General features: G+C 37.1%; 1 protein-coding gene across 1 annotated transcript in view; it reads left to right on the plus strand.

The window, feature by feature from the left end:
* The window catches only part of RPS6KA1 (ribosomal protein S6 kinase A1), a gene marked incomplete in the record, with an annotated part of 1961688 nt that overhangs the window by 1332764 nt on the left and 604663 nt on the right, over positions 1–24261 (plus strand). The window contains 2 exon segments of the mRNA XM_044084242.1: positions 4386–4502; positions 23302–23383. Coding sequence (XP_043940177.1) covers positions 4386–4502; positions 23302–23383 — 199 coding nt within the window.

A 24261-nucleotide genomic window follows, 5' to 3' on the forward strand; every position in this document is an offset into this window, starting at 1 on the left:
TAGTAAAATATTGAGTTCCTTTACAACTTCTTTATCACATCATGTACCCAAAAGATGGAGTATATCTCAAATTTGAGATTTCAAGAAGTTTGCAAAACTCCTTTTTCCTGCTAGCCCTGTGCAAGCACTGTTTCAGCAGTACTGTAAGGTTTCAACTTGACCCCCTTCTCTTGGTTCTTTAGCTATATCATGTTTAATAAAGTCACTTCTATGCGAGATGGACAAAAATGGTTTCTTAATACAAATACTTCCTTCCTCGTTCTTTTGGTGTACTGGCAATGTTTCAGCTCTCTGTATTGCCAAATTAGGCTCAGTCACCTGAGGCAACCCAGTAAAAACCCTTTCTCTCTTTCCACAGCTTTAACTCATTACCACAGTAACTCTGTTCAGGTGTCTTTTTATCATGTTACCTGACTTTACAGTCTAGCCCTTTTTTGTCCCCTGCTGTATCAATTATTTTGTCTGGCCCTTGCTACACAGCAACAAATTATTCTCCACTAGCCTTTTATTCCAGTTTTGAATTCCCTCACCTTAGCATTCCTGTTATGGCTCTATTTTTGTGCCTCATGGGCTGTTGCATATGCCCTTTCTCATTACAGGGATAACCCCTGCTATTCTTTCCTGCATTTCACTTGTGTTCTAAGACACTGTAAAAAGGGGGTAGCCTGCTGTTGCCATGTTTTCTTTGCTAAAGCTAAATGATCTGTGTTATATCTTTCATAGTACAGTTCAAACAGGAATAATCCCATGAACTGCACCGGGTACTTCCCTCATGGTAAACATCAGGAAAACAAGGTGCTCAAGTTTCTCAATGTTGCCAGGACCAACCTCCACTCCTTATTCAGGGATTTGTTAAAGTGTTCCACAAAATCATCAGTCTGAGGTGTTTAACTTTCATTAGCTGACAGAATTCCTGCATAACCTTGGACATAAGAAGGTCCATTGATCTGTTGGAATTTAATCAGGGTTTCACACTTGACTAAACATTAACATCAGCTGCCATGCATGTAGTAAATCTTTTCTAATACAGCACAGCCTTAGGATAAGAGCTGGCATAGTTCCAGATTTCTGAAATATATTGACTTGTGCTAGAATTTGGCTCCGCCAAGTCCATGGCAAGTCTATCAGAGAGGAATGTTCAATTATGGGTATTAGTGCTACATGGTAATTAAAAGCTTTACACTGGGTGGTGGTCCAGCATTTGAGACTATCAACAAAAAAACTTTCTGTGGCAGAGAAGATTACAGACCAATAATGCTTGTACCTAAAGCTGGAGTAAGGGTGGGACAAAGTGGTCAGTGTGGGTGTTACTGGCACTGCAGAAGAGGCAAGATTGGTCCTTGCAAAAAGTATTGGTAACCACCTAACCAGTAGTGATTACAGTCATGGCTGCTTAACTGACAGTTACTGTCTGTGTGTTACAAAGGGCAGCAAGGCAGAATCATGACAGATGGTCCACAGGCCAGCCCACTTATTGGCCAAGTAAGTAATAAGTAAATACACCATGTATTAACAGCAGTGTGTGGCAGTACTGTGGAAACCCTTACTCTGTGTAAAGCTGACTCCGCACTACATTCCTTTGGTACCACTCTAACTTCTCTTTAATCTGAAGTTCAAAACAGTCTCTCTTTATGGTGTACATGGCTAAACGCTTCTGGCATGATACTTGAACAAACCCAAGCTAATTATAGCTAAAAATAAATCTACTTTGAAGAGGAGCTGAGCTCATGAATATCAAAGCAAACATTGGACCAGTATTGTATTATTCCAGATAACAGCAAACCTCTGGCTCTGGGTCTATGATCTGAACATGCCAGACTGACCACAGTTAAGACAAAAATCATCCACAAATGGATTAACAAAAATCTTCTCAGAAATCAGGAGTATCGCTGGCCAAACAATATTTTGTAAGCTGCTGTTTCCATCTTTTCTCATAATTTTAGTATAATCTGGAAGAAAAAAAGCTGCAGTGTACTAATTAAGTTTCCAAGTGTTTTTTTTTTTTTGTGGATTCTTTATTAAATGTATATCAGTGTGTTAGCCTAAAAGGAAGCTTTGCTGTTTGTACAAATAGAATGCATTACATGCAGCTAGATATAGTGTATACCTACTGATGCCTACTGCCCAATGGCAGCACACTTGTATGTTGCATACTGTTTGTGCTTGCTTTAACATACTGCAGAACAAGTAACCTATTTGTGTGCCTGAAACTGTCAGCGTAAAAGTCCTAAATATTGAATGTTGATAAATGTAGTAAGTACTGAAGGTTGTATTCATTTGTCTTTCACGTTTCTCTTGGTAAAAAGTAAAGCTATCTTAAACTTCCGAAAATACAGCTAGTGCATAAAAAAGACTGATGGACAGAAAAGCCCAGCATTCTAATGAGAGCTGCTGTTGCCCATATACTTGTGACAAAAAAAGTCAGGTGAACAGGAAAATGTTACATATTTCAGCAGTTAATACATTTACTCCTTACAGTCTGATATGGAAAGTTTTACCCCTCCACCCTTTCCTACTTGTATATTCTATCTCTTGAATTTATGTAACCTTGATGATTTTTCTTCAGATTTTAGTATCCGCAGTTTTTTTCAGAGAGTTTGCAATCACAGAATTAAAATAGTCAATTCCAGGGGATGTCTGTGGTTAAGAGCAGGTGCATGGGGCAAATTCCTGCATAATTATTTTAAGTTTAAGAAGCGGCTTTTATTCGTGCTCGACTAGCAAGACTCATCAAAAAAAACATGTGCTATTGATTACAATTTAGACATGATTAATTAGCATCAGTAATTATTTTAACTTTGCAAGTTTTCTTATTTTTCTGAGTATTATGTTATTATTTGTATTATTATTATTGTTATTATCATCATATTTGTGCATACTGGAACATTTGTAAGTTACATTTTTCAACTTTGTGATTTTTTAGACCATTTAACATTTCAGTACTGTAGACTTTTGGTATCGAGTTTGAGATTTTGGTGCATTTTTGAAGTTGCATAAAGTAATGCATTACAAAAACACTAAATCCCTTGTAAGGAACTAAGGTTTGATGCAATGCATCACCTACAGGTCTGCAGAATCTACAAGTAGGTAAGGTGATGCTGCTTATAGTTACATTTGATACAGTGTATACCTACAGGTCTGCAGAATCTACAGTAGGTATGCTGATACTGTTTATAGTTATATTTGATACAGTGTTTAACCTTCAGGTCTGCAGAATCTACAGTAGGTATGCTGATACTGTTTATAGTTATATTTGATACAGTGTTTAACCTTCAGGTCTGCAAAATCTGCAGTAGGTATGCTGATACTGTGTATAGTTATATTTGATGCAGTGTACAACCTTCAGGTCTGCAGAACCTTCAGTAAGTATGCTGATACTGCTTATAGTTATACACAACTTATTCTTGGAACTCTTTCCTACCTCATTAGAAGTGCACAGAATAATCAACTCTTTTTATAAGATGCCTATGATAGAGAAGCGTTCGGACACATCTATGTATGTGTGACATCACACAGATTTGCTTTCTCTCCTCGCTCTTTCTTTTATCTCTGTATACCTCTTCTTTAACAATCCCAGTGTAGATCACACTTGACAAGTCCCCGTTCTTCCATTTTCATGCACTGCTTTTCTCAACTCTTCTCACGTACTGCCTCCCCAGTCTGTCTTTCAGAAATATGTAAAAAATGTTTAAAGTATTTATTATGTGCAGTTGTTACTAGGCCTTTCCTTCTGGCTCTCTGTACTCTGTGCCCTTCAAACTCTGCACCTTGTATTTTCTTTTTCCTGAAGTCCACACACACACACTCTGCTGTTTTTCACCTCATTCACTTTTCTTAAAATACCTACATCTGTTTCCTGTGAAAAAGCCACTGTTGTGGCACTACTTCATTTCCGCCACAGGTGTTTGCCTCTGCAGCTACAGATATTACTGATGCCGTCTGCAAATAATGCATGCCATCATAACTGACTTAATGTTTGAATGTGCTCAAATAATCAATATGTATTCATTGTTATTCCATAGTGTTTTAGTACCATAAAGTATGTGCCCCAATGACCTTTTAAGTATGCTAATTAATTTCCGTAATGTCGATCTGCTGAATGTGTATATTATTCAGTTCATGATGCTTCTAATTATTTTTTATCAATTGAGCTTTTTCTCCCAGGGCCTCAGCTGTAAGTGTAGCTTAGATATGCATGTGTAAAAGTAAAACAAAATACTTAAAAACCTTCATTTTTGTGATTAAACTACTTTTAAGTGGAATGGTTAAAAATTATTATAGAGTTAGAGAAGAAAGACTGTGGTGCTTTCATAGTAAGCAGTTTTCTGTTGAAGATTGCACAGAATTGTTGTGTTTCAGTCTTTTTTTCTGCTCTTATATTTTAGGATGAAGGTGATGTGAAAGAAATCAATATCACTTGCCATGTGAAGGAGGGCTCTGAGAAGGCTGACCCATCACACTTTGAGCTGCTCAAAGTCTTGGGACAAGGATCCTTTGGCAAGGTCTGGTCATGTGTTAATATTTTCATTGAAACAGGAAGCAATCTGTATTCCTATTTTTTATTTAGTGCTGACTTGTGCTCTTGTTAATGTGCTATGTCTAAAATGTTAGAGCCTTTATTTTTGTCAGTATAGCTGACGGAGACCTTTTACAGCAGACTATGCATTTAGATTAAATTATCAAGTGTCAGGTCTATTTAAAAATACTCCCCTAGCGATCTACCAAAGGGCACCAGTTCGGTTATGATGCCCTGAAGGTTCCCAGTGCATCCATTGTAGACTCTTGACTTTGCTGTTTATTTGATTTCCAGATAGTGCTCCGCCAAATGTTTTGTCTTGTCTTTGTCATAGAAGCTGGTGGTGGAGATTATCTTGGAATGGGTGCTGAATGTCTTACGAAGCATATCCCGTATTGTATCTGCAGTGATGCTTGCTTTTGTTGCTTAGCAGAAGTATTTCCATCCACACTTTTTCAAGCACTGTGATTTAGACTTGCCTGTTAAAGTTGAATCAAATTCAGCTTCAGGAAGAACTGTAGGGACTTTGACAGGTGCCTGGCTTCCTTCAAGGACATAAATGTGAGATTCACTCTCTATGCTTGTTCTGCTGTCAGAGGAAGTGGTTTATTGTGGGACTTTCTTCGGCTGTAGTTCATAATGATCCCTTGAAGTGCACCCTGCTTTCTCCACCCACTGTTTGCCTGTGTAGTCATTTAAGACATTTAAGAGTTGTGGTTGAATCAACAAGACATCTTGTAGCTTCACTGATCAGAAGGGACAACTCCTTAAAAGTCATAAATTTTCTCTCTCTCTTTTTTTTTTTTTTTTTTGCTCCTTATTTATCTCTACACATGACCATTAAGCCTTTCCCCTCTGGTCTGTTGAATTCCTTCATTTCCCATGTGCTGAAAGCCTTTATGGTTCAGTCATTCTCAACAGGGTAAGGTGGGAGGTTGGCATAATGGTTAAGGTACTTGCCTTACAGACATAAGGTACAGGGTTTGATTCGCTCATTGGATAATTGGCTAGGCTTAAAATGGCCCACAAGAGCAGTCAGCGTGGTACTAATCTATGAACCTATGAAGAGTCCATCAGTAGAAGTGATACTTTCATCCGTTGTGAGGTCAGATGTTTTCTGTTACTTCCTCAAGAATGCCTAGTTGGAGGCTTCTGAGATGGCTGCACATTGATAAACAGTTCAACTTCAGATCTCCTAGTGTGAAAAAACTAAGATATAAGGGCTAGTGATTCTGACAGTTTTTTGTAACATTCAGTTACTGGCTAGTAAGCACACTGCCTGGTTGCCAGTAAAGAAGAAAGTGAGAGCCTGGAAAAAACGTAAACTAGAAAAGGTGAAAAGAAAACACTAACTGCAGCTATCCTAATCCTAAAGCTGTTCAGCAAAAAGCAGTTCAAGCTCTAGTTTTGATACAAGAGATGGCTTCCAGTAATTTAGAGGAAAATATAAATGTGCTCAGAGTTGATTAAAATAAATTAAACACTGAAGGACTATATCAACTCGAATAACAAAAAGCTGGAAAAAAAGTGGAAGACGCTTTAAATGGCTATTCAGATGAACTGATAAAACTGGAAAAATCAGAGTTCAAAATGAAGGAAAGGCTGCTTGAGTACAAGACTGCTCAAGAAAAGCTGTTTCAAAAAATGGTAAAAGTAGAGGACAGACCATGAAAACCTGAGATTTTTCTGCTGTACCAGAGAAACTGGAAGGAACGAACTGTATTCATTTTCTGAAAGCACAAATAAGCAACTGGGCAGTTATTCCACAACAAGGTTTGTTAATTGAAAGCTCAGTCATGTGCCTATTCCAAATCTGGCCATGACAAAGCAGCCAAGACCTGTATTACTAAATATGCAGCCATACCAGCAGAAAGAGTTAATCATGTCAAAACAATGAGAGAAGGGCAAAGTATTAAAAATTGGAGGTACTAGATTGTTTGTGGAAAATGGTAATTTACTGAACACCAGGCAGAAGAGAAGCAAATTTACCCTGGCACTCCGAGAATGTCAAGAGGCGGGTGTAAGATTCAAGATGCTGTATCCATCTGTCTTCAAAATATTTTTCCAGGAGGATCAAAGTCATTTTTTCATGCAGAGCAGGTTAAGGAGGAAATACAAAAGTTGTTCAACAAAATGTGAACCATCAAATAGAAGGGACTCTGCTTCTCATTCTTCTGATAGTAAAGTTCATGGAAAGACTTTGCCAGTGAAAACTTTTCCAGTGTTCCAAAGGAAAATGCTTGAGAGAGAGAAAAAAATCACAGGAGTTGACAAGTTGACTAGAAGAAGAGTACCTTGGACTTAAACCGGAGTCTAGAGTCAGGAGATGAACAAGAAGACCAGTAACTATGAAATTAGTGAATAAATGTGAGCTTATAAAGCATCAATCACATTTGTGAAGTATGGCTTTACAGGAAAAGATAGCTGAGAAAGACTGGACTTTTGTTGACTTTGTTAAACTTGTGGAAGGACTGAAAGGTATATACCCCACTTCATGTCATTAATATTTGGGAAGGCACTAAGGGGAAAAAGAGCAACTGTAAGAAACAATTTTGTTAATATGTGTATAAAACATTTCAGGATATAAATTGCATGTTGTATAGTAAAGCATTTTAGTGATTGTATGTGATAAAGAAGTATTTATTTTTTTAGTTTTAAGAAATGTAGGCATTACAGTGCAAAAAGAAAGGAAAGGTTGGAGAAAAGCATGTTCAAATTAATGTGCTATAATCCTGAACTCTTGGTATGTGATGTAAAAGTGCACTGATTATAATATATAGAGAGTTGAGATGTTTTCTCTTACTTTTGCATGTGTTAATGTCTGGATTAATGCCCACGGCTTAATCTAATAACAAAGATCTTGTGTAAGCATCTGTGCTATAAAAATAAGCGAACACTATGAATGTAATGAAAATTTTTCCTTTAGCAAACAAGTGTTCAGTGTGATTTGAGAAGTCTGCAGCTGGAGGGAGCTATACATTCCGTTCTTGTGTTTCCATGGAGAAAAACTGATTACAGGTCCAGGCAATAAATCTCAAGAGCAATGGACATTGTTTGCTGAGAGAAACATAACATTAAAAGGTACAAGGGCACACAGCTTGGCAAAAAAGTCTGAAAATATTGGAAATGAATAAGAGTAGTTTTCCTGGTACCTAAATATCTTAATGCATGTACTAGAACACTGTGTAATTTAGTTTAATTTAAAGATAGCTTATGCACCTTTTTTAAGGCCAAAAGTTAATGTTTTCAGAAAGTATGCAAGTTGTTTTTCACATCTGGGAGGGGAATAACGATAAGAGAAGAACAGACAGCAGTGTGTGTAAATTGGAGCACATGCTGGAGAATGTGCTTTCAGCATGGATGACCTTAATTTTAGGTTAGACAATGCCTGTGGGTGCAGCTGTTTTGGGACAATTGTCCCTGTCAGGATGGTTTCACTTCATTATTTGAAGATGCACATAGTTTTGTGTTTGTTTTAAGTTAATATGTTATGAGGGTGTTCTGGGATGTGCTTTAGTTTGAGGTGTTCATTAAAAAAAAGTCTTATAAAATGGGACACAGTTTCAAATGGAGATGACCAGAAGTAACTGTATAAAGGATCAACCTGCCAAACAGTGGGTGCATGCAACACAAAAGTGAGAAATAAACATTTTAAAAAGCTAACATATATAATAGATGGGTATAATAATTTCTTACCATAATGGATACACTCTCCATATTATTTTGGAATGTGGTTGACCTCACTGGTATAGACAAAAAAGGTAAGAGTATTGAATTATTAAAATGCAGAGTGTAAATAACATTGCTGCAGAGTGTAAATAACATTGCTGCAGGAGAAACAATTGGAACTAAGTAAGCATAAGCATTTGATAAAGAATGCATTTCATTATGGATAGTCAGCATGTAATCTGGGACAAAGGAAAAGGAATTTGCTTACACTAATTGCTAGAGGAGTTCCAATAGTGATAGAAGAGAGAGAGAGAGAGAAAAGATAATGGCAGATTTGTGGTAGAAAAAAGGTTACTGTCAAGGTAGGAGGATTATGCTTGCATGTATTTATATTCCACCTAGAGCCACTATTATGGTTCTTAAAAAAATGGGAGAAATCTGTTTGCAGCGAGGAATATTAATTATATGTGGGGAATGGAACTTGCTTTGCAACAGTGTCTGGGGGACCTAGAAGGGAAAATATAATAAAAGATTATATTTATGAAAACATTTTTGAAAATATTTGGAATGGAAGATGTAAATCCTGTAGTAGGAACTCAAAGAATATACATATTCCCCAAGATACAATAACTCTGCTAGACTAGACAGAAATTATATTTCATGGGAACATGTGCATTTAATTGAAAGGTTTGACGCATCTAATTATTTCAGATCATGTCTAGATAAAAACTGTGGGGTAATGAAGTAAAAATGAGACACTGGAGCCTTCAGTTGTTAAAAAGGGAGAAATTTAGGAAAAGATAGTGAAAGTTATTCAAGAGTTATTAGAGAAGATGGAAATGTCTTCAGAAGTTATAGCTAATGAGAGGGATAAAATGAAAGTGGAGATTAAAAATGCGATAGAAATGAAAGAAAAATATATGGTTAAGAATTAATAAGAATTATTTAGCGGGGCTACCAAAGGTTAAAGTATTGCAGAATAAGGGAGATCTCATAGAACAAGAAGTGCAACTGCAGAATGCTAAAGACAAATAGTGTGTCTGGATGATGTGTGAATTTAGAAAAATTTCTGTTAAGTAGCTGTTTTTGATATTTACTGTAGGGTGTGAAGGCTGCCAGCCTAGCTAGATAGAAGTTTGTAAATAATTCTATGCCATTGTAAATATTAATAGGATCCACACGCTTGTGTAACAAATGTAAGAAAATTGTGTTATGTTCTGAGCTTCAAAAATGTAACTACGGTGCACCCAGCTGGAAGAAAGCTGTTGGGTGAAACATTTTGTGACTGTTTGATCTCAAGCTCGAAGACAGGATGTCTGGACGAAGAAATTCTTTGTTGTCTTATGACAAGAGTTAATTACTAGGTTTTATATGTAAAGTGTCCTTTATTGCTGTGGTTTCCTGGCAGGTGCAAGATTACAAACAAATGTTAAATTTTGAGTTCTGTGAGCCTGGGAAACTTCAGCAGAGGTGTCAAAAATGATGTAATATGAAATGACTCCATAGTAATGTGTATATCAATTTAAGACCGTCTCAGAGAAAGATTTGAGCATTTTGGATTTTGTCTAAAGCTGACAACTCACCAGGCACTTGTTTTGCTCTGTATGTAAGTAGTTATTTAGAATTTAGTGTTTATCTTAGAGTTAGAAATTTAGCCAGATTAGTTTAGATGTTTTCTATATTTAAGTGACTATCCTACAATGTTGCTTTAAAGTTCCTGTGATTTCTGAACTTTTGATTAGCACTTTGTTGAATTGAGGAGATCTGTCTTGTGCTTTTATTAAATATATTTAAAACTTTCAAATGTGGCTATTTTGTGTAGAGATAATTTAAGCTCTTCGAGTACATTTGGTGATACTGTCCAAGCCACACCAATAGTCTTGCTGTTTGGCACACTTACTATTTGGATAACAGTAATATTACACAGTGAAACTGGTCACCCTTTGGGAAGGGCCTTATAGTAGCTGATATTAGTGGTTGGTGGCAGTTGTCCGGGCAGAAAGGGGGCACAGCTGGCGAACCTGTGCCAGCCTTCCCCAGGAGTATGTGTGTTTGTATATAAATCAAATCTTAGTGTGCGTGTGTTTGTCAGCTACTTGGGCAGGGACACAAAGCACTGGTTAGAGAGGGTGCTGAAGGTTTTAACTTGACCACTAGGCTGAGATCTGGACCCTATAGCTGTGCCAGTGGGGAGTCTTATTGGGGATCTGGAGAGAGAGGGAGAAACCAGCCCCAGACTGACTGTGATCTCTGTTTGCTCTTAAGGGAAATTGTAGTTTACTCAGTATGTACTTGTTATCCCCCCAATGTGCACACCCCTCACTGGTGCTAGTGGTGAGGATTGAGGCTCCTTGATTACTGGGCCAGTGTGTGGGCATCACACAGGGCACAAAAACGTTTAGCACAACAATTTAGGCAACAGAAAGTAGAAAGAGTTGTTGCCAAACTTAGTGAGCTTCTAACAAGAAAGTAACCAGAGATCCTGTACGATATTAGAGATATTTCAGAAATTCTATGAAAATATGTATAGAACAGGGAAATGTGATGGTCAAGAAAGAGTACAAATAGAAATATTTATGGAAGACTTAAGTGTGCCAATGTTAGAGGCAGATGAGACTTGATTGACATTTAAGATAGGAGGAGATGAGATAAAAAGGGTTATGTATAATCAGTCTGCAGGAAAGTCTCCAGGAACAGATGGTGTTCCTGTAGAAGTTGGAAGCTTGGAAGGAAGAAAGGTAAAGATCTGGAAGGCTTTCTTTACCAGTATTTTAATAGGAGGGGGAGCACCAATATCCTGGAAGAAAGCTGTGGTGACTGTAATACATAAAAGCGGCAAAGCCCCATGAGACCCAGACATATGTAGGCTCTTTTCAATTCCAAACCATGACTATAATGTGTTTGTCCATAATAGCTAACAGAATGGCAAAGGTATTGCTATAATGGATAGCTATGGATCAGTGTGGTTGTGTGGAGGGCAGGCAAGCATTTGACAACATTAATAGAAAAATATGATCCAAGAGGAAGCAGGATGTAAGAAAATAATGCTGCTGTTTGCTTTTGATGCAGAAAAAGCATTCATCAGAATAAGCTGGGACTTTGAGTAGGCAGTGGAAGCATTTGCAATTCCTGGTACAATAATAAGGTTAATTAAGGTGGTATATGAGGGGATCGGAGGCAAAAGTTAAAGTTGGTGGGTTCCTGTTTGATAAATTGTGAGATATCAGGCAGGGGTGTTGTGATTCCCCTTTGTTATTTACAGTATATGTAGAGCCATTCGCTAAGAACATAAGGAACTCAAATTCAAAGATGTAGTCCATATGGTAATCAAGAAGAGTTGGCTTTATTTGCAGAAGAGATTGTGTTGTACCTGATTAAACTAAAAAAAGGACAGCTTGGTGGTAGTCAACTTTTTGAGACAGTTTCCATTTTTTCAGGATATAAAATTAATAAAGATAAAACAAAGGCTATGGCTGTAAACTATGTACCCACACATGAATTCATTCTGCAATCTCCATATTTATGGGAACATGAAAGTATTTGAGTATGGATTAAAAGGATTCTGTTATTCCATTTAAGGATATGTGACAAGATACTAAACAAAAGATAACACAAAAAATGGAATCTCATTTTGAATTTGGAAGGCAAGCTACGAGGCTAGTGAAAATGTTTTAAGTCCCTTATAGTTTTTTGCACAGGCCAGGCATATATTTATCAACCAGGGGAGTAGCTGTGGACAGTAATTGAGAAGGAGTTTAAGGATTCTATCTAGAATGGGAAAAGGGCAGTGGTCAAGTGGAATGAGTTTATCCTTCCAGAAGAACAAAGTGGATTAGGATTACCTGATTAGCAGGTATATTTTAGAGCTGCACAGTTAAGGTTCATATACATAACAGAAGCAGAAATTAATGATGATGAAGCAGGGAGGAAATTCAAGAAATAAGGAAAAAGTGGGACTTTTGGATGCAGATCCTGATGGAGAATAACAGCCATATAGAATATTAAATTCATAAAATAAGAGAAAGTATTCCAAGAACAAACAAAAACAGCAGCAACTCCTCAAAGAAGACCCAACGACTGATATAGAAATCCAACTTTTTAATAAAACAAGGTTTAAAACGAAGTAAGCACTTTCACATCCACTAAGAATGCTTCTTCAGACTACTAACTGTTACAATTCAAAGTTACCATTTAAAGAACATTGAGCCAATCAAAAATGCAGCCTCATCCAATGAATTCAATTAAAAATGCAAAACAGATGCATACAATTTCGGTTTGCGCAACTTGGCTTTAAAATAAGACTGTCTTTCACCTCAATACACCGTGTGAACAATAAAAGCACAGCTCACCTTCTAGCATAATCACCATATATACATATTTGTTAATGTACAATGTCACTAACTCGGGCTCAAAGAAAATATCACATCATAGAATGTGGGTGTACACCCACTAGGTGGTATGTTGGGCAAACTAAAAGGATGCTTAAGAAAAGCATAATGGAACACATGGGAGGCATAAGGAATTGCCATTTCCTCCACTGTCGTGTGATCTCGGAGTTGGTATATTTAAGTAGGGGGGTGGGAGGCACAGCCCTCCCCCACATCGGGGAGTGGGGGGCAGAGCCCCCCACTTGATTTTGTTTTGAACTTTTTTTTTTTTTAGTGGAACAGCGATCCCCCCCCCCCCGGGAAAAAACGCTGTTCTGTTTCTTCGAGATTGTCAGCTTTCGCTCTTAAAGGGTTGATAAGTCAGCGTTTGCTATTTTAAATGTTCGCTGATTTAACATACACCCAGCATTTTCATCTAGCACATGATGGTTCTGATGCTAGTTTTTTTCTTTAGTGCTCAGGCCAAACCTCATTGTAATCAGGGAGTTGATTATGTACAAAAATTGTTGCAAATGAAAACTAAGTTTATTAATTTTGAAACAATGCAAAGCGGTTTGAATCAACAAATTTCATCATTTTAATGTATATTTGATTTTTGTGAAATGATTGTGTATTGAATTCATTGTTCATGTATTTTGTATTTTCTATATATATTTAATTCATGGATAGGTACTTGGCACTTTAATGGTGGGGTGTTTTGTGCTTTTAATTGGATGAAGTGTTAATTGATGTTAATTAATTTTTTTGTATAAAACAGACTGAAATGGTGTGTAATTATTCCCTTGAAGGCAGTGGCCAAGATACCAGGAAACACCAGTAAATGTTTTTGCAGTCAAGCCTTGGCTCACTTTTGTTTGTTTTCTTAATTCTAGTTCATGTGGGGTTTTTTATATAGTTTGAAGGAGCCTCTGCAATTCTGATTATGTCCAGTGCACAACCTGAGCGCAGTCAGTTCACCTTTGCTGACTTATGGAAAGAGAGGGATGAGAGGTTTGCTTTGGGTGATCCCTGGTCTCTGGGTATTATCAGTTCACATGAAAGTGAGTTTGAACAACTGGAACAATAGTTAATTAAAGGGGTTACGTTGTTCTAGGACATTAGGCTGTTAGAAAAATTCATTAACCTAAGTTTAACTCCCAGGGACTTGAGAGTTGATCGCCTGCCTTCTTTTGATTTCATGAAGGAGGAGACTGACCTGTTGGAGGAATGGAAAAACATTTCATTGGCCATGCACCCTTGGCTGGCTCAAAATTCTAGTGATAAGAAACCTGAGTTCGCATGAAAAGGCACTGTGTGATATCTTGCGCAAGAGTTTCTCATAAAGGGAACCTCAGAGGATGTGTTTTTGAATAAAATGAAAGAAATTAAAATGTGAGTCAGCAAGGCAGAAGGGGACATTGTTGATTGCAAGAGAAGGAAACTTGACCGGGATGTAAAGAATTACAAGAATAATTTAACTTTTCTTTGTCAGCTTAAACCTAAAAGAGGCAGGGTCAATGGAAATCAAGCCGAGGGGAAATCTTGCGTATCGTGGGATTCCTTGCTTTCGTCTATTGAGACTGTATCCAGTGAGAAGAAGAGCGTCTGTTTTGAGAATTTTAACATGGAGACTGTTGAAACAGCAGAGGAATGATCCAGGCCTCAGCAACCCAAAGGGCATGGGCTAAGGTGACAGGGCAACAACAACAGAAAGAAAAGGAATTGACTGTAGATGTGGGAAGTTCAGTTTGTGTTGGGCTTCCGGATTTCAGCAATAATTCTTTCCACAAGTATGTGGAGAACAGACCGTATATCCTGAGTAATGGTAAAGACTTAAATGTTATAAATTTGTCTGATTTAAATATCAGCAAAGATATTGAGAATTTATTACTTAAAGGGGCAAAGTTTGTTCCAACCTGTTTTCCAGGTTTGGCAGACCTTCTTTTAGAGGTTGGCCATTTTTGTAAAAAGTTGCATTTGAAGGTATTTTTTCATAATAAGATGTCACAAGAAAGTGGTGCTGTTTTTGTAAATGAAGATTCACTTGTGGAAATGTCTTTGCATGAAAATGAGTTTGATATTTATTGTGATGATCAAGATGTGGGTGTTAATGTGGGTAATGGGGAATGTTTTGTTACTGGATATGGCAAATTGACTGTACCTCATGTTCCATATATTAGTACTTTTGTTCCTCCAAGATTGTCTGTAGCTATTAATACTTTTGAGAATGTTTTGTGCAGACAGAATGTGAATATTTCAGGCTTGTTAAAAAGGGCAAGTTCTTTAATTTAAACAAAGGTGAATAGGCAGCTCTTCAGAGATTACGTGAGGTACACAAGAATCACGTCTTCACTCAAGCTGACAAAGGGGGAAATTGGGTAATTTTATCTAGAGACAGGTATAATACAATGGCTGAATATTTGTTATGACACTGTTTATCAAAAGTTGAATGATAATCCTGTGGTCCATTATAATTCCCTTTTGTTGGAACTACTGGAGAGAGGAAAAGTACTGGGTTTTTTCTCCTCGCCTGATGTTAGCATTTTTGGGATGTTTTTAGATGAAGTTTTCTAAGTTTATTATTACACCTAAGGTCCACAAAAGTTTGGAAAATCCACCAGGGTTACCAATTGCGTCAGTAGTAGGAGCATATTTACAGAATGTAGGTATATTTTTGAATGCCCAGTTAAAAGTTTATTTGCCAAGAATTGTTTAACACATCAAGAATGGTAAAGAATTTTATGATTTAGTTGGAATAAAGTGGGGAAACAGTTTTTATGCCTCGTCGTATGTTATGATCTTCATGAGTTATTTTGAGAATGTTTATTTAAAACAACAATTTTTATTCTCTGTGTGTAGTAGTGTGTAAACATTACATAGATGATTTGATATTTGTGTGCAAGTGTTACATGGGTGAGTTTCAGGAGTTTATGGAAAGATTGCATCAAAATACCTGTGGGTTAAAGTTTACTTGTAGAACACACAGGGAAGTAATGCGATTTCTCGATGTTGAATTTTTCATTGGAAAGAACAGAGGAGGTACATTTCAGGTCTTTTTTTCAAACACCCTGCAGTTAATAATTTTCTTTTTGCCAGTAGCATGCATCCCCCATATCTTTTGAATTTGTTACCATATGGGGAGTATAAGCGTATTTTTAATAATACATTTGATAAGGTCAGTTTGGATGAGGAATTTGAGAAGGTTAGGAACAGGTTGGTGAGTAGAGGGTATACTGAGGATGTATTAGGAAAGGCAGAAATGAAAGTGAAGGGGTTCCCACAGTGACGGGTACTTGTATGAGGAGATTTGAAGATGACATTAGGGTTTGGTCTGGTAGGAATATGGAAGACAGTGATGAAAACATTTTCTTCGTTAACAAGTTTTCTCCTTTTTTCAGTGATTTTGAGGGAGTTAGATATGAGATTTTGGCCCATTGTTTGTCAGGATGAGAGTTTAAATGCTTTATTCCCTAGCAGTGTAACATTCTCACACAGCAGGTTTTCAAATTTAAAGGAGTTGCTTAATATGAGAAAACCACAGGTCTAGGGGATCTGTTTAGGTTGTTTTCCATGTGGAAAATGTAAAGTTTGCACCGGGGCCAAAAATGTAAATGGTAGTAAAATTAACAGAAGGAACTATAAAGCTTTGGGCAACTTTAATTGTTGCTCATGTGATCTAGTGTATATCATAGGACATGGGTGTATACCCACCAGGTGGTATGTTGGGCAAACTAAAAGGATGGTTAAGAAACGCATAATGGAACACATGGGGGACATAAGGAATGTCAGACTGGAAAACCCTGTGGCCCAGCATTTTCATCTAACACATGGTGGTTCTGATGCTAGTTTTTTTCTGGCCAAACTTCATTATAATCAGGGAGATAACTATGTACAGAAATTGTTGCAAATGGAAACTAAGTTTATTATTAATTTTGGAACATTATATCCAGGTGGTTTGAATCAAGAAATAAATTTTAATGTAGAATATTTGATTTTTGTAAAATTTTATCTGCATTGTGTACTGAATTCATTGTTTATCTATTTTGTATTTTCTATATGTATTTAATTCATGAATAGGTATTTGGCACTTTAATTGTGGGGTGTTTTGTGCTTTTAATTGGATGAAGTGTTAATTGTATAAACAGACAGTGAAATGGTTTGTAATTATTCCCTTGAAGGCACTGGCCAAGGTACCAGGAAGCACCAGCAAAGGTTTTTGCAGTCAAGCTTTGGCTCTGTTTTGCTTGTTTTCTTAATTCTAAGAACTACGCCAACACTAGAATGGAGAAAGATTTTACTGATAGGGATTACAGCAATTAGGGATACAGAAAATAGGAAAGAGGGGGCTGGAATTTACTGGAGAAAACTTCCAAAGGAACCAAGGTATTGGGAGCAAATGACTAGAGAGGGAAAGGTGATATAATGTGAAGAGGCCAAGAAGACATTTAGACTGCAGGTTAGAGACTTCCTTCCCTAGCAGCGAGTGATATCAGAATTTAGGCAAAGAGAAAGGAACAGGGGAATCCTCAGTGAAAGACCTGTTCTAGTTAGTTTTTTTAGTTGAATCTATAACAGAAGTTGCTGTTAGAGGTAATTAGCAGGACATATAAAATATTGCACAACAGCTATGGGAATTGATCAGAGGCAGTTAGAAAAAACTGGGAAGAGAAACTGAATAAGTAATTCACAAGGAAACACTAGAAGGACATATGTATGGCTACCAAATTTGCAACAAAATGTAGAAGATTTAGGATTATTCTTGGAAGTGTTTGCATAGGTATTTTTATACCCAAGCAAACTCCAAATAATTTTTCCTCAGGTAGATGGTAAATGTTGGAGGTGTGATGGGGAAGAAATAGGTAACTGGGAACATAAGTTTTGGGAGTGTAATGAGTTGCAGACATTAAAAATTCCCTGCAAACTACTGTGTCAGAAATATTGGATAAACAAATGGATGTAACTAAGGAAACTTTTTTTTTTGAGCTGGGATACTGGATCTGAACTGCCTAGACACAATAAGGCCTTGTTAAGTTTACTTTTAGTGGCTGCCAATAAAGCATTTACTAGAAAATAGAAATCATAGTATGATGATTGGGGAGAGATGGGGAGCTGCTAGCCTAGTCAAATATAATTTGATATATAATTCTGGCATTTGTAAATAAATATAAAGTACAGGCATGTTTCTTGAGTGTAAAAATACTGTGAAATGTGGAACTGCAAAATTTGTGACAACATTGCACTCTACTGGCCCAGTGAAGCATGTTGTGATCCTTTCATGTTAGAATTCGGCTCCAGTGCGTCTGGATGAAGGTTTCATGCCCATTGTTTTAAGGCTAAAGTTTATGACCAGAATTTAGATGTGGAATGTGCTTTATTGCTCTGGTTTCTGTTAGATTATACATGTGAAATGACTTATATTGTTGTAAGTTACTGAGCAGGTGTTAGATTGCTAAATAATGCAGTTTGTGGCCTGAGAACTCCAGACTGTGTCAAAAATGATGTAATAGCACTGTGATTTCTTGTAGGAATAGTTAAAGCTAGTAAAGATTAATTAGGTATTTTTCTTTGAAATCAGACCTGTCCTACTGTATTATTTTAAGTTTGTGTGATCTCTGAACTCTTAGATATCTCTGTGGTATAGTAGTTTTGTCTTGTGTTTTGATGATTTATTATTAAATATTTTAAAACCTTCTACCTGTGGCTGGTTTATGTAGAGATAAAGTATGCTTTAGAGTACATTATATATTTATAGAGTTTATTGTAATAAGCCCTTCCAATAAGCCTAGACTGAATAGTCACATTACCACTGGAGAATAATATTGGACAGTAATAATTGGACACCTTTTAAGGGCCTTTTAGTAGCTGATATTATTAGCTGGGTGGTGGCAGGGATTACTACCATATGGTCTGAGTAAAGGGGCACAGCTGGAGAATCTGTGCCAGCCTTTCCCAGGAGTGTCTGTGAAGTTGTATAAATACTTCTCTTTGTGTGTGTGTGTGTGTGTGTGTGTGTGTGTGTGTGTGTGTGTGTGTGTGTGTGTGTGTGTGTGTGTGTTGTGTCAGCTATGTGGCAGGGACACGAAGCACTGGTTGGACAGAGAGGGTACTGGAGGTTTTAGCTTGCTCAGCTAGGCTGAGACCTGGACCCTATAGCTGTGCCAGTGGAGAGTCTTACTGGGGACCTGATGAGCAAAGGAGCAACCATCCCCAGACTGACTGATCTCTGTGTGCACTCAAGGGAAATTGTACTTTACTGTGTGTATTGGTTATCCTTTCCTCTCTTCGAGGAGACGACCTCCCTGGTGTTAGTGTTGAGGATTGAGGCTCCTTGATTGCTGGGCCAGGTTACGGTTGTCACACATAGTCTAAACTGACTGTATTTGAATTTATGAATGTTGTAACAGAGATAAAAGAACTGGAAGTAGGGTGTTTTGAAAAGGGTAGGAGCAGATTACATAGAAAAAAATGGAAATTGTGGCAGTAATGTTTTGGAGGAGGAGTGAGGTTTCAGAGAGGGCAGGAATTGATCAGTTTATGTATCATTTGATTATAATCATACAAAAGAATAAATCTGATGTATAATGTTTGCAACTGGGGATATGTTAATATGGTTTTCTTTTATATAAATGTATGCTTGCCTATGTCTTAAGTGATAAGTCAGTGTTGGTGTTAAAAAAGCATGCCCATTTTGGCAACATTTGGGTTGGGTATGCAGTATTGTCACATCCAGGAGTAGCACCCCCCCCCGAACAAATGCCTAAAGCCCCAGGAGATTCTCTATTCTCAAGTGAAGACCTCAGCCAGTGTGCTTTTGTAGATGTGTTCCCTTGCCCTCCTACCTTAGAAGAGGTCATCAGGTATAAACATTTCCTGCCTTTCCTATCTCCACTTTCAGCTGCTCCAGCAGTGGGACTGCTAATCGATCCCAGGTTATAGGTTATACAGATGAAATAATTATGGCTGTCTCACTTGTAGAGCATGGTGCTTGCCCTCTTTCCTGAGTGTTAGCATGACACTTGTGATGTGACATTTAAGTACAGGGGTAGGTGTAAAGTTCCCACATGTAGGGTGCAATTGCACCCTACAGTCACTACAAAATGCTTTGTTTACCACATGGGGTGGAGCACTTTGAGTCCAATTTTCCATGAGTGGGGGCACAATGAGTTATTCTACACTGTTTATTCTATTACTGGTAGCATTGGCTTCTGTTTGATCCTCTGATATGATGTGCCTTGTGGACACCTGTAGGAGATCAAAAATGCTATTAGAGACTTACTGTATCTATTATTTATCTATTATTTATTTTTTGTTTATTTAACCTGTTTTGACTGGGTGACTGCTAGGCCTTTGGCTTCTTTTCCGGGGAAACTCGTGTTGGTATTCATGCTAAGGGAGGTTTGGTCAGGGTACTAAGGAAATTTCCTATTTTGTATAATAAAAGTAGAATCTGAAAGAAGTGGTCAAGCAGATGAGATTTTGATCATGGCAAAAGAAATTAAGTGCTTTGAGAATATGGGAGAAATGTGATTCATTTTGTATTTTTATTTTTATTTTTTTAACATTTTTGTTAAACGTGACTTTTTTAAAGTGGCATAGGTACATAAACAGTTAATAGGAAAGGAAACGAACCATAATATTTCATTTATTTTCAAGCTGTATGCATTTTAATTTACTTATTGACAATTGATTACCAGGAAAGTCCAACTGGGTAGCAGCCCATTTTCAACAGAGGCCTAGGGAGAAAAGCTCCAAAGTATTAATAATTTTAGTCTTTAAAATACAAAAAAAAATACAATTTACATAATTATACCAAATTAGACATACTATGAAAACATTAGTTAAGAATAGACACAAGTTATATGACAATGATTTAATAGAGAAATTTTAACCAGTTTATAGAGAAAGCAGGAATTGCAATATGAAGTGAGAGAATAGTAGGTTTATGGTATACATATATATATATCTATATATATCTATATCTCTATATATATATATATATATATATATATATATATATATATATATATATATATATACATATAAATATATATATACACATATATATATATATATATACATATATATATATATATATATATATATACATATATATATATATATATATATATATATATATATATACACACACACATATATATATATATATATATATATATATATATATATATATATGTATGTATAGAAAGGCAGGGGAGCGAAACTGATAGAAGTAAGGAAGTGAGTGAAGAAGGAAGAGTAAGGGAGTTGTAAGGTATAAATAGATATTTGTCCACATTTAGGAAAGTAGTTTATCCTGGTTTTGAGCAAGAGCAGATCCGGCTTTTGGCTATGAAGTCTTGCAGTAAGGTTTTGAAAGATGAGTTTTTCTTACACAGTTTTGTAAATGCAGGTCAAATTTAAGATCTCATCCACTGTCATCCCTAATAATTTACTATGAGAGGTGACTTCAGTTGTTGCATTATAAGGCAGAGGACTTTAAATTTAGTTATTTTTTCATGGGTAAAGTATTTGGGAGGGGTTGTTTTTTTTTTTTTAGTTATGAGCATGAGTTGTGAGTTACAAACCATGTTTCAGTTGCATTTAAAATTTCCCCGAGTAATTTTTTGAAGGTGTGTGCTACATTGTGAGATGTGCAAATGAGTGTGGAGTCATCTGCGCACTCTATTAAGGAGGCCTAATGTGTGGATGTGTGTTGACGAGGAGGAGACCAAGGATAGAGCCTTCTGGTACACCGGTGGTGAACTGAGCGGTATGGAGGGAGGGTGGAGTGTCATTTAACTGGCTGACGCCTTTTGGATAGGTAGCTTTTGAACTATAGAATGGTGGACTGAGAGAGACCTAATGACCTTTGAAGTAGATGTTTGCTGTGCAAACTGTGGCAAAGGGTTTAGACAAGTCTAGAAATAAGGAGACTAGTTTGCCATTATCTGTAGCTCTTATTTTAACAATATTCATTCACTGCAGTATTACATCATTTGCTCAATTGTGACTTTTTTGTTTTGAAGTTATAAATGTGAAATATACAGAAATGTGTTTGAGATGATATATAGGTATTTATATAAAATGTTTATTGTACTTATATGAAGCTGAGTATCTGAATTTTATGATTTTTTATAATGAAGGACCCCCTAGTGCATGGGATTTTGTACATCCACATGCAGTATTACTAGTTCAGGTATATGGGTCTTCATTTTAATGTCTCATCCAAAGGATGGTGCAGTTAAGAATGCAACCCTCCCATCCTGCACTGCAATGTCAGTATTAGAAAATGAATCCAATCATCAAGTGTGGTAATAGAGTCCAGATTTCTGACCTCTCAGCATCAAAGCCGAGTGTGCTCTTGAGCCACTCTCATGCTCTTGATCATTTGGAAGTCTGCCAAATAGTCACATTCCATATTTTCCTTGTATGTGGTGGTTGCAGTGCTGTAGATGAGTTCTGCAACAAGAACAATTCTGTTTTTTTTTTCTTTGTAGTTTTTTTGCATTTTTATGCTTCTACAGTGTGAGGTGCTAGAGAGCGTTTTTGGACTATATTTGAAGCTCACTAAATACTCTCTAGTTTATCTCCTACAAGGGAACCTTTTTAGTCAACAAAAGGTAATCTCATAATAGCCTTTAATGCCTCAAGTAGTTTTCCAGATATGGTCTGATTATCTGCAGTGGCTGGATGTTGGTAAGCTAGCTGGTGATGGTCTGTAGCCTCCTCCATTTTCTGGGTTTTCTCTCTACTGTTAGGGAGGCACGCATTGGTGCAGTACAATAACTGCTTATTTCCATCCAGTGCCCCTTAGCATACACCAGTTCATAAACTTGGAAGTCCAATCCAGCCTTTGTAGAGAGTCCCTAGCCACACTGAAGAGAGAGATTCTTAAAGGATAGTAATGTCCCCCATGTGCCTGCTCAGACAGCCATTTTATTTTTCCTTGACCAGCCCTGCTGATATCCATGTGTTCCCTAGCTGTGCCATCATAATCACAGAGGGATGCTGTTGACTGTGTGTTGATAGGTCATCAGTGTGAAATAACAGTGTAACTGTGTGTTATGAATTGTACTTGAACCTTATTTGTGAGAGTCATCCTTTTAGATGAGTGAACTGACATATGGAAGGCTTGGCTGACAGGAGTAGTTTGGTTAAAGAGTTTCATTGCTGCAGTCACTTTTATGAACAGTTCTGCACCAGCCAGTCAGCTTAGCTATACATCAGGTGCTCCATCTTTGACTCCTACTGAGAGTTTTATTTCCATTATGAGAGAGTTTTCCAATGTATTAATTTGTACTGAGCAGGGGTCTGGAACAGTGTGGGCTTCTGCCACCACACACAGGTCTGAGAGATCTCTTACCTAATAATCCCTATTGGCTCACTAATAGTGTCACCTTTTCTTTGCCCATGTAGTGCATTCAGTGACTACCCTGGCATTTCAGTCCCAGTCTGCACTGTGCACACCAGCCTACTAAACCCTATCAGCTTGTGTGTATCCCTGATTTTTATGCAGGTTTTCCATCGTCTTCACTAGAGGTACTGACTGCATTAGACGGTAATGGACATTAACCTTTTACTAGATACAAGCTTATTCTCCATTCACTCATTTGAGCTATTACTTGTATCCAAGTCCTTGTGGTTGTTATAACTTTTTAATAATAAAATGCTAATTTTACATTTTAAGAATGTTCTAATACAATGGTGAGACAGTTCAATAACATTAGATTTTCGCTTTGCATTTAACAGGTGTTTTTAGTTCGGAAAATAATGGCCCCTGACAAGGGTCAGTTGTTTGCCATGAAAGTTCTAAAGAAAGCAACTCTCAAAGGTAAGTGCTTGCTTTGAACTTTATAAAACTAGAGCCATTGAATTTAAACAAATGATCTAATTAAGATTAGCATTCTTAGGTTAATAGGCTATTCATCTGTAGGGATCTTTAGCAGCCCAAACCATGCATTCCCACTGAGTTTGTAGTCTTTGTAGTTTAGTAACAAGACCCCTGCATTTTGCGGAAGAATTGTATAACCCCAGATGAGCTAGTCCTTTAGTATTGTTTAAAAAAACCTTTGTACAGTAAGTATGAATAACCATAACCCTGGAATAGGTATCTACATGTTCCCAATGTCCGTAAGGGACAAGGGTGCTATAACAGGGTGAACTAACTGGTTCCTATCCACGCATCTAGGTTGCACTTGAGTAAAGTAAGAGACATACTTAACTTCATATGGAAAAAAAGGCAGTTTCAGAGAAGTGGTATTCTGTGCGAGACATATCTACCCTCCAAATACTGTCTGGACTTCCAGATGTATAGCAGGTCTGAAAGGATGGGGTTTGGCAGAAGGATCTGTATGTAAGGCAGAGATCTCCCCTTAAGAGAATTTGTAACACTGAGAAGAGGGGACAGGGTTTTGAGGTGATCAGAGTAGTTTTCATGATTTAGTCCCTTGATTTTCTTGGAGAAACTATGTTGTGGTCACTCAAGTTAAGTCAAGTGCTTTCACAAGTACATGCCGAATGGGGTATTGTATTAAATGATTGGCCTAATGAGTGTAGTGAACAACGGAATTATCTTGTTCATCTCTCTAGATTTGGATGCCATACCCTTGTAAATAAGTTGTGCTATAAAGGACTTCTAATAATTTAATAGTTGACATGTGGTGATCGAATGACATCTCATTGTCTTTATATGCCCCTAGGTCATTACTG

This window comes from Protopterus annectens, chromosome 1.part1 (genome assembly GCF_019279795.1).
Source record: "Protopterus annectens isolate FY-2018-M chromosome 1.part1, PAN1.0, whole genome shotgun sequence".
Classification (NCBI taxonomy): domain Eukaryota; kingdom Metazoa; phylum Chordata; order Ceratodontiformes; family Protopteridae; genus Protopterus; species Protopterus annectens.